Below are 11,195 nucleotides of genomic sequence, written 5' to 3'. Positions count from 1 at the left end.
CACACTTCCTGGATCCAGAGCTGTGCCCCACAGCCCCAGCTCTTCCACAGGGAATGGCCTCACTGGTTTATATCATGTGTTTGATGTTCAAAGCATTATTGGGTACTTTTTTTCCCCAGGAGGAACAAACCCTGTCAGTCTGAGGAGCCTTTACAGTCAGAGGGCACCTTTCTGTTTGTGTTGCTCTGCCTGGAGTGAGCCAGGGAGGGTGGTGGGTGCAGCCAGCCCAGCACTGCTGGTCACAGTTCACGGGAAGCAGCCACACAAGCACGTTCTATACAAGCCATTTATTTGAAATGCCAACTATACGTAGGATAAAGTCAGTGTTACATGCTTCTCAGCAACAGTAGAAAAATAGAACCAGTGAAAACCTTTTTACAACTGTAATGGTACTCAAAAGAGAAATGTATTGTTTTACAATGCATCACACAAGACTAGAATTCAAGTTTGGAGGTACCTAAATAAAAATACTATTTTTTTTTAAAAACACTATGTACAATTGAAGCGTAAACAAGTTTTACAAAGTACTGGTTATGCAGGTTGTAGAAAAAACACTTGCATAGGACATGAAGTCAGTTTAAGAAAGTTTTCTGAGCCTTTAGCATTGAAGGCACTTGACTTTATACCAGTAACAACACAAGGACAAGAAACAAATCCATAATGCTGCCGAAGACAGGGCTGCCTCCTGGCAGTACAGGTAATTACAGAAACCCCAAGTGCGGTTTTACAAGTTTCCCTCTCAGCTGTTCCCTGTATCCCACAGGGCTCAGCACCACCTCTACCATAGAAGCATAGAATTATTAGAAGAATGAACAGTGCCTCAAACAGCTTTAGTGTTTTTTCAAACAAACAAACAAACAAAAAACCCAACCAAAAACCCCAACCAAAACAAACAAACCAAAAATCCAAACAAAATTAAACACCCAACCCCCTCAAAACTCCCACCAAACTCAGACCAAAGAAAAACCTAAGACAAACATTTGGGACGTTCCATAACTAAAACCCAAGGCTTTACAAGTACAGGTGGCCACAGCCTTAATTTTCATAAGAGAAACTCCTTAAGAACAGGAAAAATACAACAGGAAACTGCCAATCAACACAGCAGTTACTTAAACACAACTACAGCAATTCCGTAGAACAACAAAACATTTTAAAGGAAAGAATGTGTTTCAGGAATTAAGTTATTCATCCATATATTAAGGAAAAGAGAAAGGGTACTTGGGGAAAAGGGAATAAGTTTTTGCATGCTGCTCACTAAATGCAAGTCTGAGCTCTCTCTCTAATAGAACAAGGAGCACGAGTCTCCCTCATTCGAGAAAACAACGTTTATACCTCTATCCAAGCAAAATAGCCAGTAATCTGTCATCTCCATCTAATTTATAGGAGGAAAAGGTGTCAATTTCCAGCCTAATCAGAAAGTGCTTCATGTAAACAAGGAGCTTCTGCACCAAAGTTTCAGTAGACAGAGAACAAGAAGTAGCAGGTAGCACAGGTACGCATGTTGTGCGAGTGAGATGTCGTATGAACACTGGCTTCTGAATAATGCTTCCAAGAAAAGATGGTTTCTCCCCTCCCTCTGCACATCCAACTAAATAGGAAATCCGACACTGGAGTAAAATAGTCCAGTTCCAGTAACTCAACAAATCCTTCTTTTCCTCTTCAAATCAGCTGCCATTAGCTGCCATCTTCTTCCCAACTCAAAATATACAAGTGAAAACAGATTGTCTACATGGCCTGATTGTCTCTGTGGCCTCAGAAAGACTTGTCTTTCATTCTGCACCTACTTTTAAACACTTGATTCTTTTTTGAATACTGCTCAGCTCCTGAGACTTCAGAAGCAATTTTATATTCTAAAATGCAGACATGTCCTCCCCTGAGGCATTTCTCACCAGCTTATTCAAAAGCCATAGCATTTCATGATTTTCCTCAAACCATAACCTCAAAACTTCTTGTCTTCATCAGCCAAACCCCTACAAAATTTCAAGCCTTAAAGTTTTATCTGTTTTATCAGCCCCACCTCTGTCCAGGTACACAGTGCCACATCAAACGGTGATAACTAAAATAGTTTTCCTGAAGTACATCTATCGGTTTTAGGTAAAAATAAATTATTCAGAATAATCAGTCTTCTGAGGACAGCTCTAACTTTTTAGTAACTAAGCCGCCAACACACACGATGCAAGTGCAGGGAGTTTCAGGGTTCTTGTGCGAGATGAAAGTTAACGCTTCTGGCGAGGATGAGACCCTCGTGTGCGGTTACAGCTATGCAGTTGGATAGCACCGTGCTCGGATCTTCACAAGAAACCCCATGAACCTCAGTCCCCAATCTGCAGCAGCACCACCCCCACACTGACACCTTGCATTTATCAACGTTCTACACTGCAGTCCCGTGGAAATCCCACATACAGGTGATGAAGCCAGGATCACCAACTGCCTTGACTGTGGGCAAAAAAACAGCTTAAAAAAGGCTGACAGAGGTAAAAAAGAAAGAAATCTCCCCTCACCCACAAGACACATCACCTGCGCAGTTTCTGCTCCAATCCTACACCACATTTTCCATGGCTGCATCTCAAAAGGAGCATCTGCAGAGCTTCCATAAAAGCAGGAGGTTTACAGATGCATATGCAAGAGACGCAGCATACTTTAATGAAACACATTAGTTAAGAGTCTGCCATCAACTAAAACCAAAAGTAAAGTTGCAGCAAGATTTCTGTTAAAACAGTATTAAGAAATTTTGAGCTGCAGGAATCCACTCAACATAACCTTAAAGAAGTCCTTAGGTCACAGATGGTACTAAAGTGTTCTACTGCAGGGAAATTTATTATAGAAACTGCATTTAAAACCCCCAAACAGGCCTTTACCAGCAATCACTACACTGCAGTGGCATCAGATCCCTATCCTGAATGCAATGAATCTCTTGCTAGAACTGCACAGTGAGTATTAAGGATGCACTTCATAACTGCAACCATTCCCCCCCGGGGCATTGCTGAACCCCACCCCAGGGACAGGAGCCAGCCCAGATCACCATCATTCCCTCCTCACATCTCATTTCTGTGCTTTCCAAAAGCAAACTCAGGAAATGGAGGCATAATTTAAGAGTGCTAAAGCTTCACACCTGTCATGATGCTAAAGCAGAGACTCTTCACTAGGATTCTGCTCCCAGAAGAGCTGCAATCACGGAGTCAGCGACACACGAGATCAGGTAAGGAACACTGAAAGATATCCAAGAGTGAAGCCCTTTTGTAACCGTGGGCAGGAGAAAGCAAGGCAATGGACAGTCACCTCGGCACCTCCGGGAGAGGGAACCCTCCCTCATGTTCAGGCAACAGCGAAGGTTGTGGACTATGCCTTGTCTTCCTGACACTCCGAGTCAGCAGGAATCCACAAATCTGGTCTTCACTATCCCCACGTATGAGCAGCTGGAAGAACAAGTAATTACTATCATTTTTATAGTATTTCTAGATTTATCTCTGCACGGGCAAATCAACAATTCTAGTCTGTCTAGCAAGTGCTTCTGGGTGATCATGGAGTTCTCCATGGGCACACCGAACCACAAGCAAACAGACTCAAGTTGTCATATTCCAGTGAATTCCCTGGAATTTGGACTCCTAAATTTCCCTCTGAGCTCTTAAAAACCCAAATGTAATTCTTGAAGTGGGTTTGCTATCTATGTAAGGGTAAGACCAGCTGCCAGAACTTTTCAACCAAAACACTGGACTGGATTCTTGCCATAGTTGTAAAAATCAGGAAGATTTCAGATCCAAACAAACAAACAAAAAGATCTAACTAAAAATGTAGGTTTTTTGATGTGCTGTTCTTTGGAATTCCTATAATTAAAAAATAAACAGGTTGTTACTATCTCATAAGAAAATACATTTCATAATGTGCAATCCAATGCACATAGGGAATCGGCAGGTGAAAGGGTAAATGCAAAAGTATGAAAATACAGTCCTTTAAATGTGACATTAAAGTTTAACATATTAGTACAAAACTAATAACACTAAAATAGATGTACAGGTGCAAAAGGCTACCAGGTTGTAGAAAAAAGGTACCAGTTTTGTGTGGGTTTTTTTTTTAAAAGGCTTAATTAAATCTGCTCAAAAAAAAAAAATTCCCACAAAATAAAACCAGAAGCAGCATTAAAACAAAACTGATAACATGCTGTCTCTAATAAAGCAATGTATGTACAAAAGAAGTGAGCAAAGCTGAATTTTTCTGCTGGCATGAAGGAATTTGTCTGACAGAAGTCAGGCCAAAAGTTGCAAGGAATGGGATGTTTACAACTCTTAGGCACAGAGAAATAGTGGAGGTTGCTTTCATAGGGCAGATTTTTTGTACAGGAAGTCTGGTTTGTTGGGAGACCTCCTTCCTCTGCTTACTGCATCTTCCCTTTCCAAATCTGCGTTTCTCTGTGCTCCATGTTCCAATGGCTCATCATCTGCCAGTCTCCTACTGGGTCTCTCTTCTGGCATTTCAGAGGTGTAGGCAGAGAGGGAAGGTCTGTTGGAGGTTAGCCCATAGGTTAAATCCGTTTCCATTTTTGCTCTTCCCCTGACGTGCACAGGGCCATTCCCAGCATTTTCCTGGTTAGCCAAGGCCAAGTCCAGTCGCTGGGGAGGTTGTTCTAAGACATCGAGGTGTATTGGCTCATTCTTTTGCCTGTGTTGATGCCCATCTTGCGAGAGCAGGTATTCCCTCCTAGAGTCCTCTTGCTTTTTAGGAGATATCTGGGAAGGCAGATAGGCTGACTTTAAGCCACTTGGTGATGCCTTATTGTGGCTATACAAATCTGGGCCAAAATAAATGCCTTGTGAAGGAGAAGGACTGTGCCTGTTGGGTGCTGGAGTAGAGGGTCTGCATGCAGCATTGGAGAAGTCATAGAAGTCAGGATACTCCTGCGGATTTTCTCGAGCATCTATTTTTTGCTCTATTGCATGTTTTTTCCGAGCAGTAGGCATGTGTCTGTTCTGAATACATGAAATGTGCTGGGGTGGGCCAGGCCCTACCTCTGTAACCGCCTGGCTTAACTCTGTGTCGACAGTGAGCTCTGGTAATCTTCTGTCCTTCAAAGACATCGCTGACACGCCCATGGCAATATCTGGCATCAGTTCATTTAGCAAGGGCTGAGTACACTGGAAAAGAAAAGAAATTGGTCCATGGAAATAAAGACAAAAGCTAAACACAAACTGTATGTAGGATGTTTTTTTCTACTTCAAAATGGCATTTTCTTAATCCCTACCCAACCTCAGCCTGCAAATTTCCTGCACTGTTTTAAGAACATGTATACCCAACAAGCTTCACCTTCCTGCTTGTTTCCTTCATGAAGCTGTTGTGCCACAATAACAGCTCCCTTCAAATGCATCTTGCCTCGACTATGAAGTAAAGGACACTGTACTGTGAAACTTCTTAAGGGCAGGCCTGCTTTAAGCCACTTCCAATTACCAAACTAAGGAAGACAGAACTTAACAAATGGTTTGTTACAGCACAGAGTTAAAGAGCAGGGAAGCTACAGAACATGCATGTTGTCACTACAGCCTTCCAGACAGGACAGTTAAAATTTCTGCTTGCATTTATAATTTCTAGTGAAAGGAAATTTTAGTAATCATTGATTACTAGTAAGGAACAAATTGCAGAAAGAATACAGAACAAAAATATCCCTCATATTAAGCCTATGTTCCTCCTTGCATTATTTACGGAAACATTCCAGCAGAAATATTTCTAATGTGAAAAAAATCACTATATGGTTTCCTTAGGGATGTCAGTATTGATCAAATGAAAGAGACATGCAACAAAACCCACTCTTGATCAAACAATGGCAAACATTTCTAATGTGAAGTATTTTAACCTAAAAGATAAACAGAAGTGCAATATATTTAAGACAATTGCTAAAGGGAAAAAAAATAAAATCCATGTTTCCACTCAGGACTCAAGGATTAAATCTGCATCTAATGTGCAGGTTTTCAGTATGACACAAATATGCACTGATAGTTTTGTGAAGTACAGGAAATGCTAAATAAAGAATTTGGTAATTTATTTCTGCTGTGAAAAAACTATGTCTTTATCCAGAATCTTATATTTCATTGATTTCATTGTATCTTATTGTACTTAAGCAACAATAATTATTGCTTTTAAATGCTGCAACATTGTATTGTAACCCCTTTGTATTGGCAATTACCAATTTCTGCTTTCCTATTCCTTTTCAAATATTTTACAGCTAGTTGTAAAGCTTTCACGTTCTTCACACATGTATAAAGGGAACCTGTTTACTTCAGACTACTTACCTGTGAATAGCCAATACCATCACTACTTCTACCTGTGCATTACAGCCTCAGTCCACTACTGAAGTTGGCTCATGCTTTGCTTTAGTGTAGAGCAAACCACATTTGCCACACGAGGAGCAGCTGAGGGCACTCGGTCTGTTCAGCCTGGAGGAGACTGAGGAGAGACCTCACTGCAGTCCACAACTTCCTCGTGAGGGGAAGAGGAGGGGCAGGCACTGATCTCTGTGGTGACCAGTGACAGGACCAGAGGAAACAGCATGAAGCTGAGTCAGGGGTGATTTAGTCTGGATATCAGGAAAAGGTTTTTCACCCAGAGGGTGGCTGGGCACTGGAACAGGCTCCCCAGGGAAGTGGTCATGGTAGCAAGCCTGACAGAGTTCAGAAAGTATTTGGACAATGTTCTCAGGCACATGGTGTCCTGTGCAGGGCCAGGAGTTGGACTTTCAATGATCCCTCTGGATTCCTTCCGACTCAGGATATTGTATGATTCCATGATTTCAGAAGCATGAGTGCCACCTGCCCCTCTAAAAATGCCCCTACCCTTGGAATATTCATTCTCCCAGAGATTAGGATGCCTTTGGGATGTAGAATGCTGACAGTCAGTTTGGTAGAAAAATTTTCCCCTAACCAACAAAAATACTCTTTTATTTAACAAAGCCAACTTCATCATAAGAATTCCCTCCAGCTCCTTCTCTATGGTACTTTGGCCAGAGACAGGGAGGAGAAATCACAGTACTTACCACTTGTTTCTCAGCTGCCATCACTGCTGCTGCTGCTGCCACCGTTTGTCGCCCCAGACCCGTGGTGTTAGTGCAGTCAGGAGGCGCTGCCTTCACACCAGGCAAGTAGACAGGCGGTGCAGCTTTGGGGGCGGTGCGGGAGTGGAACAGCGAGTGGTTACAAGGGTAAGAGAAGGAACGTGAGGGATGTTGACTTGGCACCCTTTGTTTCCAGCCCACTTTGAACTGGTTATGAATAGGAGTTGCTGGTGGGTGGTATGGAGGTGGAGGAGGGGGCAGTGGTGGATGGAAGGCCACAAAAGAGTCCAATTCTGTAAACATGGTTTCTGCAGTGGGAGTGCTGTTAACACGACACCTTCCAGACTGTCTCATTGTCAGGAGGGGGCTTTCATCCCCAAATCGCTCATCAGGAAAGAATTTGTGAGGATTCTGCAAAGACAAAAACCCAGCATGTAACAGGACAAAGTAGGAAGTCATTTAGAAAGAAATCTCCTAACGTAACACTCTTTGGAACTAGAAGTGTATTAGTATTGTAAATGCCTGGTTGTACCACCTACAACCTCACCAGCACTCAAGGCAACCACAGCTACCACAGAATACAGATATTTATGGTTTTTAAAATAAGACAAGAAGCATCAAATTCACCATGTAAGTTGACCATTAAAAGCATTTGCTTTAACAGGAGTGTATAAACACAAGTGGGATTTCCAGTTTTCCCAGTCCTGAGATGTACCGTGCAGACCTACAGTATTAGTTACAACTTTTTCTCCTTTCCAATTCAAGAATGAATAATAATCCAGGTTTCAAGTTACAGTTCTACTCTTCTTGTCATCTACCTCTCTGGCAGATTTTTCTTTCACCCCCAAAACCTGCATCAGTAAGAGCACCCTGAGTGGCAACAACTCTTGAGAAAAGTGTTTATGCATTGCACTTACACATTTATAAAATCACATACGTCAGCTGCAACTGGTGTTTGCACCTGGACAGCTACACAGGCATTTCAAAGCACTTATGCACCTGCACACAGTGCTCCTCTTGCACACTACACCATTAAGTCAATTCATTATCTCATACAGCAACTTTTCCTACCTGCAGAAGTTCAGCAGCAGCATCAGAAAGCCCGAATTCCCGCAGCACACGGATCTGAATCTCGTAGCTGACTGTGGCGCCTTCTCCGCAGTTGAGGGCGTACGCTCTCTGCACCTGCTCCGTGTGACGCAGCTCCTGCAGCCGCTTGATCATCTCCTTCACTACGAGGAGACTGGGAACTGGAAGGATAACAGAGAATGGCGTAGGGATAATAGAGATTCCTTTCTGAACTCTGAGACAGTAAGTTGACTGCAATTCTGAAGGAAAAGTCTAACATCAGGCTGCCTTGGCTTTTTTTTTTTTTAAAGGATTCTGCCAAGAACTGTTCAACTTACACATGCTCCATGGAGCATCATGAGATAACACACATCACACAAATGGTAAAAGCATACACCACTTTTCCAGTTTCTGCTAGAATGAGCCACAAATAGAGCTTTTTTTGTAAACCTCTTGTGATACAGGAATCCCATGATTTGGGGTGAGGGCAGGATATCTTAAATAACAACTGAATGTTCCCTCATGAATTGTACAGGCCGAGAATTCACTGATTTTTTTTGGCATACACTCCATACTTCTAATGCAATTCTATAATCACAAGACCATAACACCACTATGTAACTAGAGAAAGTGCATTTTACAAAAGTTACACAAACTGCAAGCCAACAAAAACCTGTTAAAATTATATTGTTTTATGCAGCCGTACTGAAATAATTTTTAAAAAACCTTTCCAAAAGAAAGTAGTGTATAATTTGGGGTATTTATCCTGTTGCAAAACTTTCTCATGCCACTTCTTACTGCTGTTTGACAATAAATGGTATTTCTCTGTGGTGTTTCTGTCCTCATGAAAATGTGCATATCATAGAGAAGACAAATTCAGATATGTAAGTCCTGGCACCTGATCCTTTACCAGCTTTACAAGTGCTTATACTGCCATGACCAGATGTCCGTAATGAAAGCTCATAAAAATTAAACAGATCATACAGCAAGAGCAGTGTAAAAACACCATTTGCATTACAGAAAAGGAGAAAATCCAACACCACACAACTACAGCTGGTCCTTATTCCACAAAGTTTACATTGGTACACGGAAGATAAGTACAAGTAGTGCGAAATATTCCCCCGTCTCTCAGTGGAGTTCTTGTGCTGGGAGGAGGAAGGAACCCATTCTAATCAGTCTTCAAGGCTTGGAAATAAGTCCTCCATGCTACCCTCCACACACTGAAAATTCTTCTGGAAAATCCTGGTTTAGCAGCCATATGTTTAGCTACACCCAGCATTTTGCTAATACTGAAAAAAGAGGATTTAAGAGGAGTCTGAAGCAGCTCTCCAAACTAGTAGGCATAAAAATGATCTAAGTTTTGCATTAAAAAGTGCTGTATTCTCAACCCCAAATTTCTTTTGGTTTTATTTTTTATTGTTATTTGTGTGAAACACACAGAATAAAGATTACATATATAATAATACAGTTCTCTCAGTTGCAGGATTTCTAATTCAAAATGAAATTGGAAAATATGTAAGGAAACCCAACCACTTGCAGAACCTGGCCTCAAATTAGAACAGGCTGCAGCACAGGCTGAACTCATTCTACAACAGTGCTGCAGGAAGAGCTCTAAGACACGCTGCCAGCAGCATTTATGCAAATACAGTCCTCAGGCAGAGGGTACAAGGAGATGCCAGGGACAGATGGAGAACAGCTGAGCTGTAAAGAACCCCCTGTTCTGAGCCCAGCCCAAGGGGCATGGAGGCAACATTGCCCAGCTCTTCCCCCCACAGCTCCTGTGCTCCATATCTATGCTTTAGGATGTATTCCTGTACAAGTTATAGGTTTGGTACAAGCTTTAATCTCCTCAAATTAACGAGGCTCCATCTGCCCATCCTAGCAAAGAGGCATTGGCAAAACCAATCAATTCTTCTGCTTAATTACAGAACTAAGCAAAGCAGACAGTTATGAGGACACAATTCCTGTGCTCCAACTATTGGCCAGGCTCAGGGCTCATATCTGTGCTCAATTCAAAGGACTGGCAATAATTCCTACCCATTAAATTGTACAAAACCAAGCTGCAGGGGAGTTTCAGATTAGTAAAGATGTCTCATGCTTGCCAACAGAGAACATGAGAACTTTTGCAAAATTTTGGAGACCTTTCAGAACCTGTTACTTTTCTCAACTTCTCTGGAAACTGACTGAGCAAAATGTTATCAAAGTCATATCTTATAATGAAATATTTTATATTCGATTCATGGTGACTATATTTATGCTTTTCTCTGTGTGTGTGGAAGGGAAGTAATGCACTGCTGAGATGCCACAGCTGTAAGTTTCTAGACAAAAAAATTTATCAAAAAGTTTTCAGAAGCTCCCTTTAGGTTTTATCAAGTTTCCTCCCAAATCACAAGAAGCATACAAATCAACTTCCTTTCAACATAGTTGACTGAAGGGAGACATAATTGATACACAAAAAGTTTATAAAACAGGGAATCAGGAGTGGTAGAGGAAGATGACTGTTTTCTTGTTGGCATGCCATCTCTACTGCTTTTCTAGAGACTCCCAAAGTGATCCGTATCTACTGAAATATGATAGTTTGATCTAAAATCTGGTGCCAGAAGTATATACAAATTTAACGAGAGACTGCATAAACTCATGGACTAACGATGCATTCAAAAATACTAACTACAGAGGAAACACCATCCCCCACAGCACAGCTACAAACTGCACATGGCTGAAAAGCACACAGAATTTAACAGGGTATTATTTTATGTGCTTTCTCTGTTGTGCTTCCCTCTGCATTCACTTCCAGTGACTGCTAGAATAAGGATTTAGGGTAGACAGACAAATCCTTGACCTGATCCAGTATGGCCATTTAAAGGGCTACACGTGATGGTCCATCTAAGACCGAATCACCTCATGCCTTGTGGCACATTTGTTTTTGTATGTTAGCACAACAACTGCTCTTTATGGAATCATACACTGCTGACTTTCAGGCTGTTCTCCACAGAGCTCCCCTCAGCCATCCCACATGCACAGCTGGTGACACCTACACAGTGTTTCCCACTTTCTTCACTGAATTTAAATTAAATCCTGGTCATTTGGCTAT

General features: G+C 41.8%; 1 protein-coding gene across 3 annotated transcripts in view; it reads right to left on the bottom strand.

Annotated features, from left to right (window-relative positions):
- Positions 1 to 272: 272 nt before the first annotated feature.
- BTBD7 (BTB domain containing 7) overlaps positions 273 to 11,195 on the bottom strand; it is a 56,260-nt gene continuing 45,337 nt past the window's right edge. For 2 of the 3 annotated variants that reach the window (XM_050334922.1, XM_050334923.1), the window contains 3 exons: positions 8,108 to 8,286; positions 7,019 to 7,447; positions 3,277 to 5,129 (listed from right to left, as the gene is read on the bottom strand). In XM_050334922.1, coding sequence (XP_050190879.1) covers positions 4,314 to 5,129; positions 7,019 to 7,447; positions 8,108 to 8,286 — 1,424 coding nt within the window. In that variant the 3' untranslated portion in view covers positions 3,277 to 4,313. Of the gene's footprint in view, positions 5,130 to 7,018; positions 7,448 to 8,107; positions 8,287 to 11,195 lie in introns of all 3 variants that reach the window. The other variant, XM_050334925.1, reaches the window with a different exon arrangement.

The sequence above is a fragment of the Myiozetetes cayanensis genome, unplaced genomic scaffold (genome assembly GCF_022539395.1).
Source record: "Myiozetetes cayanensis isolate MyiCay16 unplaced genomic scaffold, myiCay2020 scf6-25, whole genome shotgun sequence".
NCBI classification, from domain to species: Eukaryota; Metazoa; Chordata; class Aves; order Passeriformes; family Tyrannidae; genus Myiozetetes; species Myiozetetes cayanensis.
The sequence above is the reverse complement of the archived record's forward strand: the minus strand, read 5'-3'. Positions and strand labels throughout refer to the sequence as shown.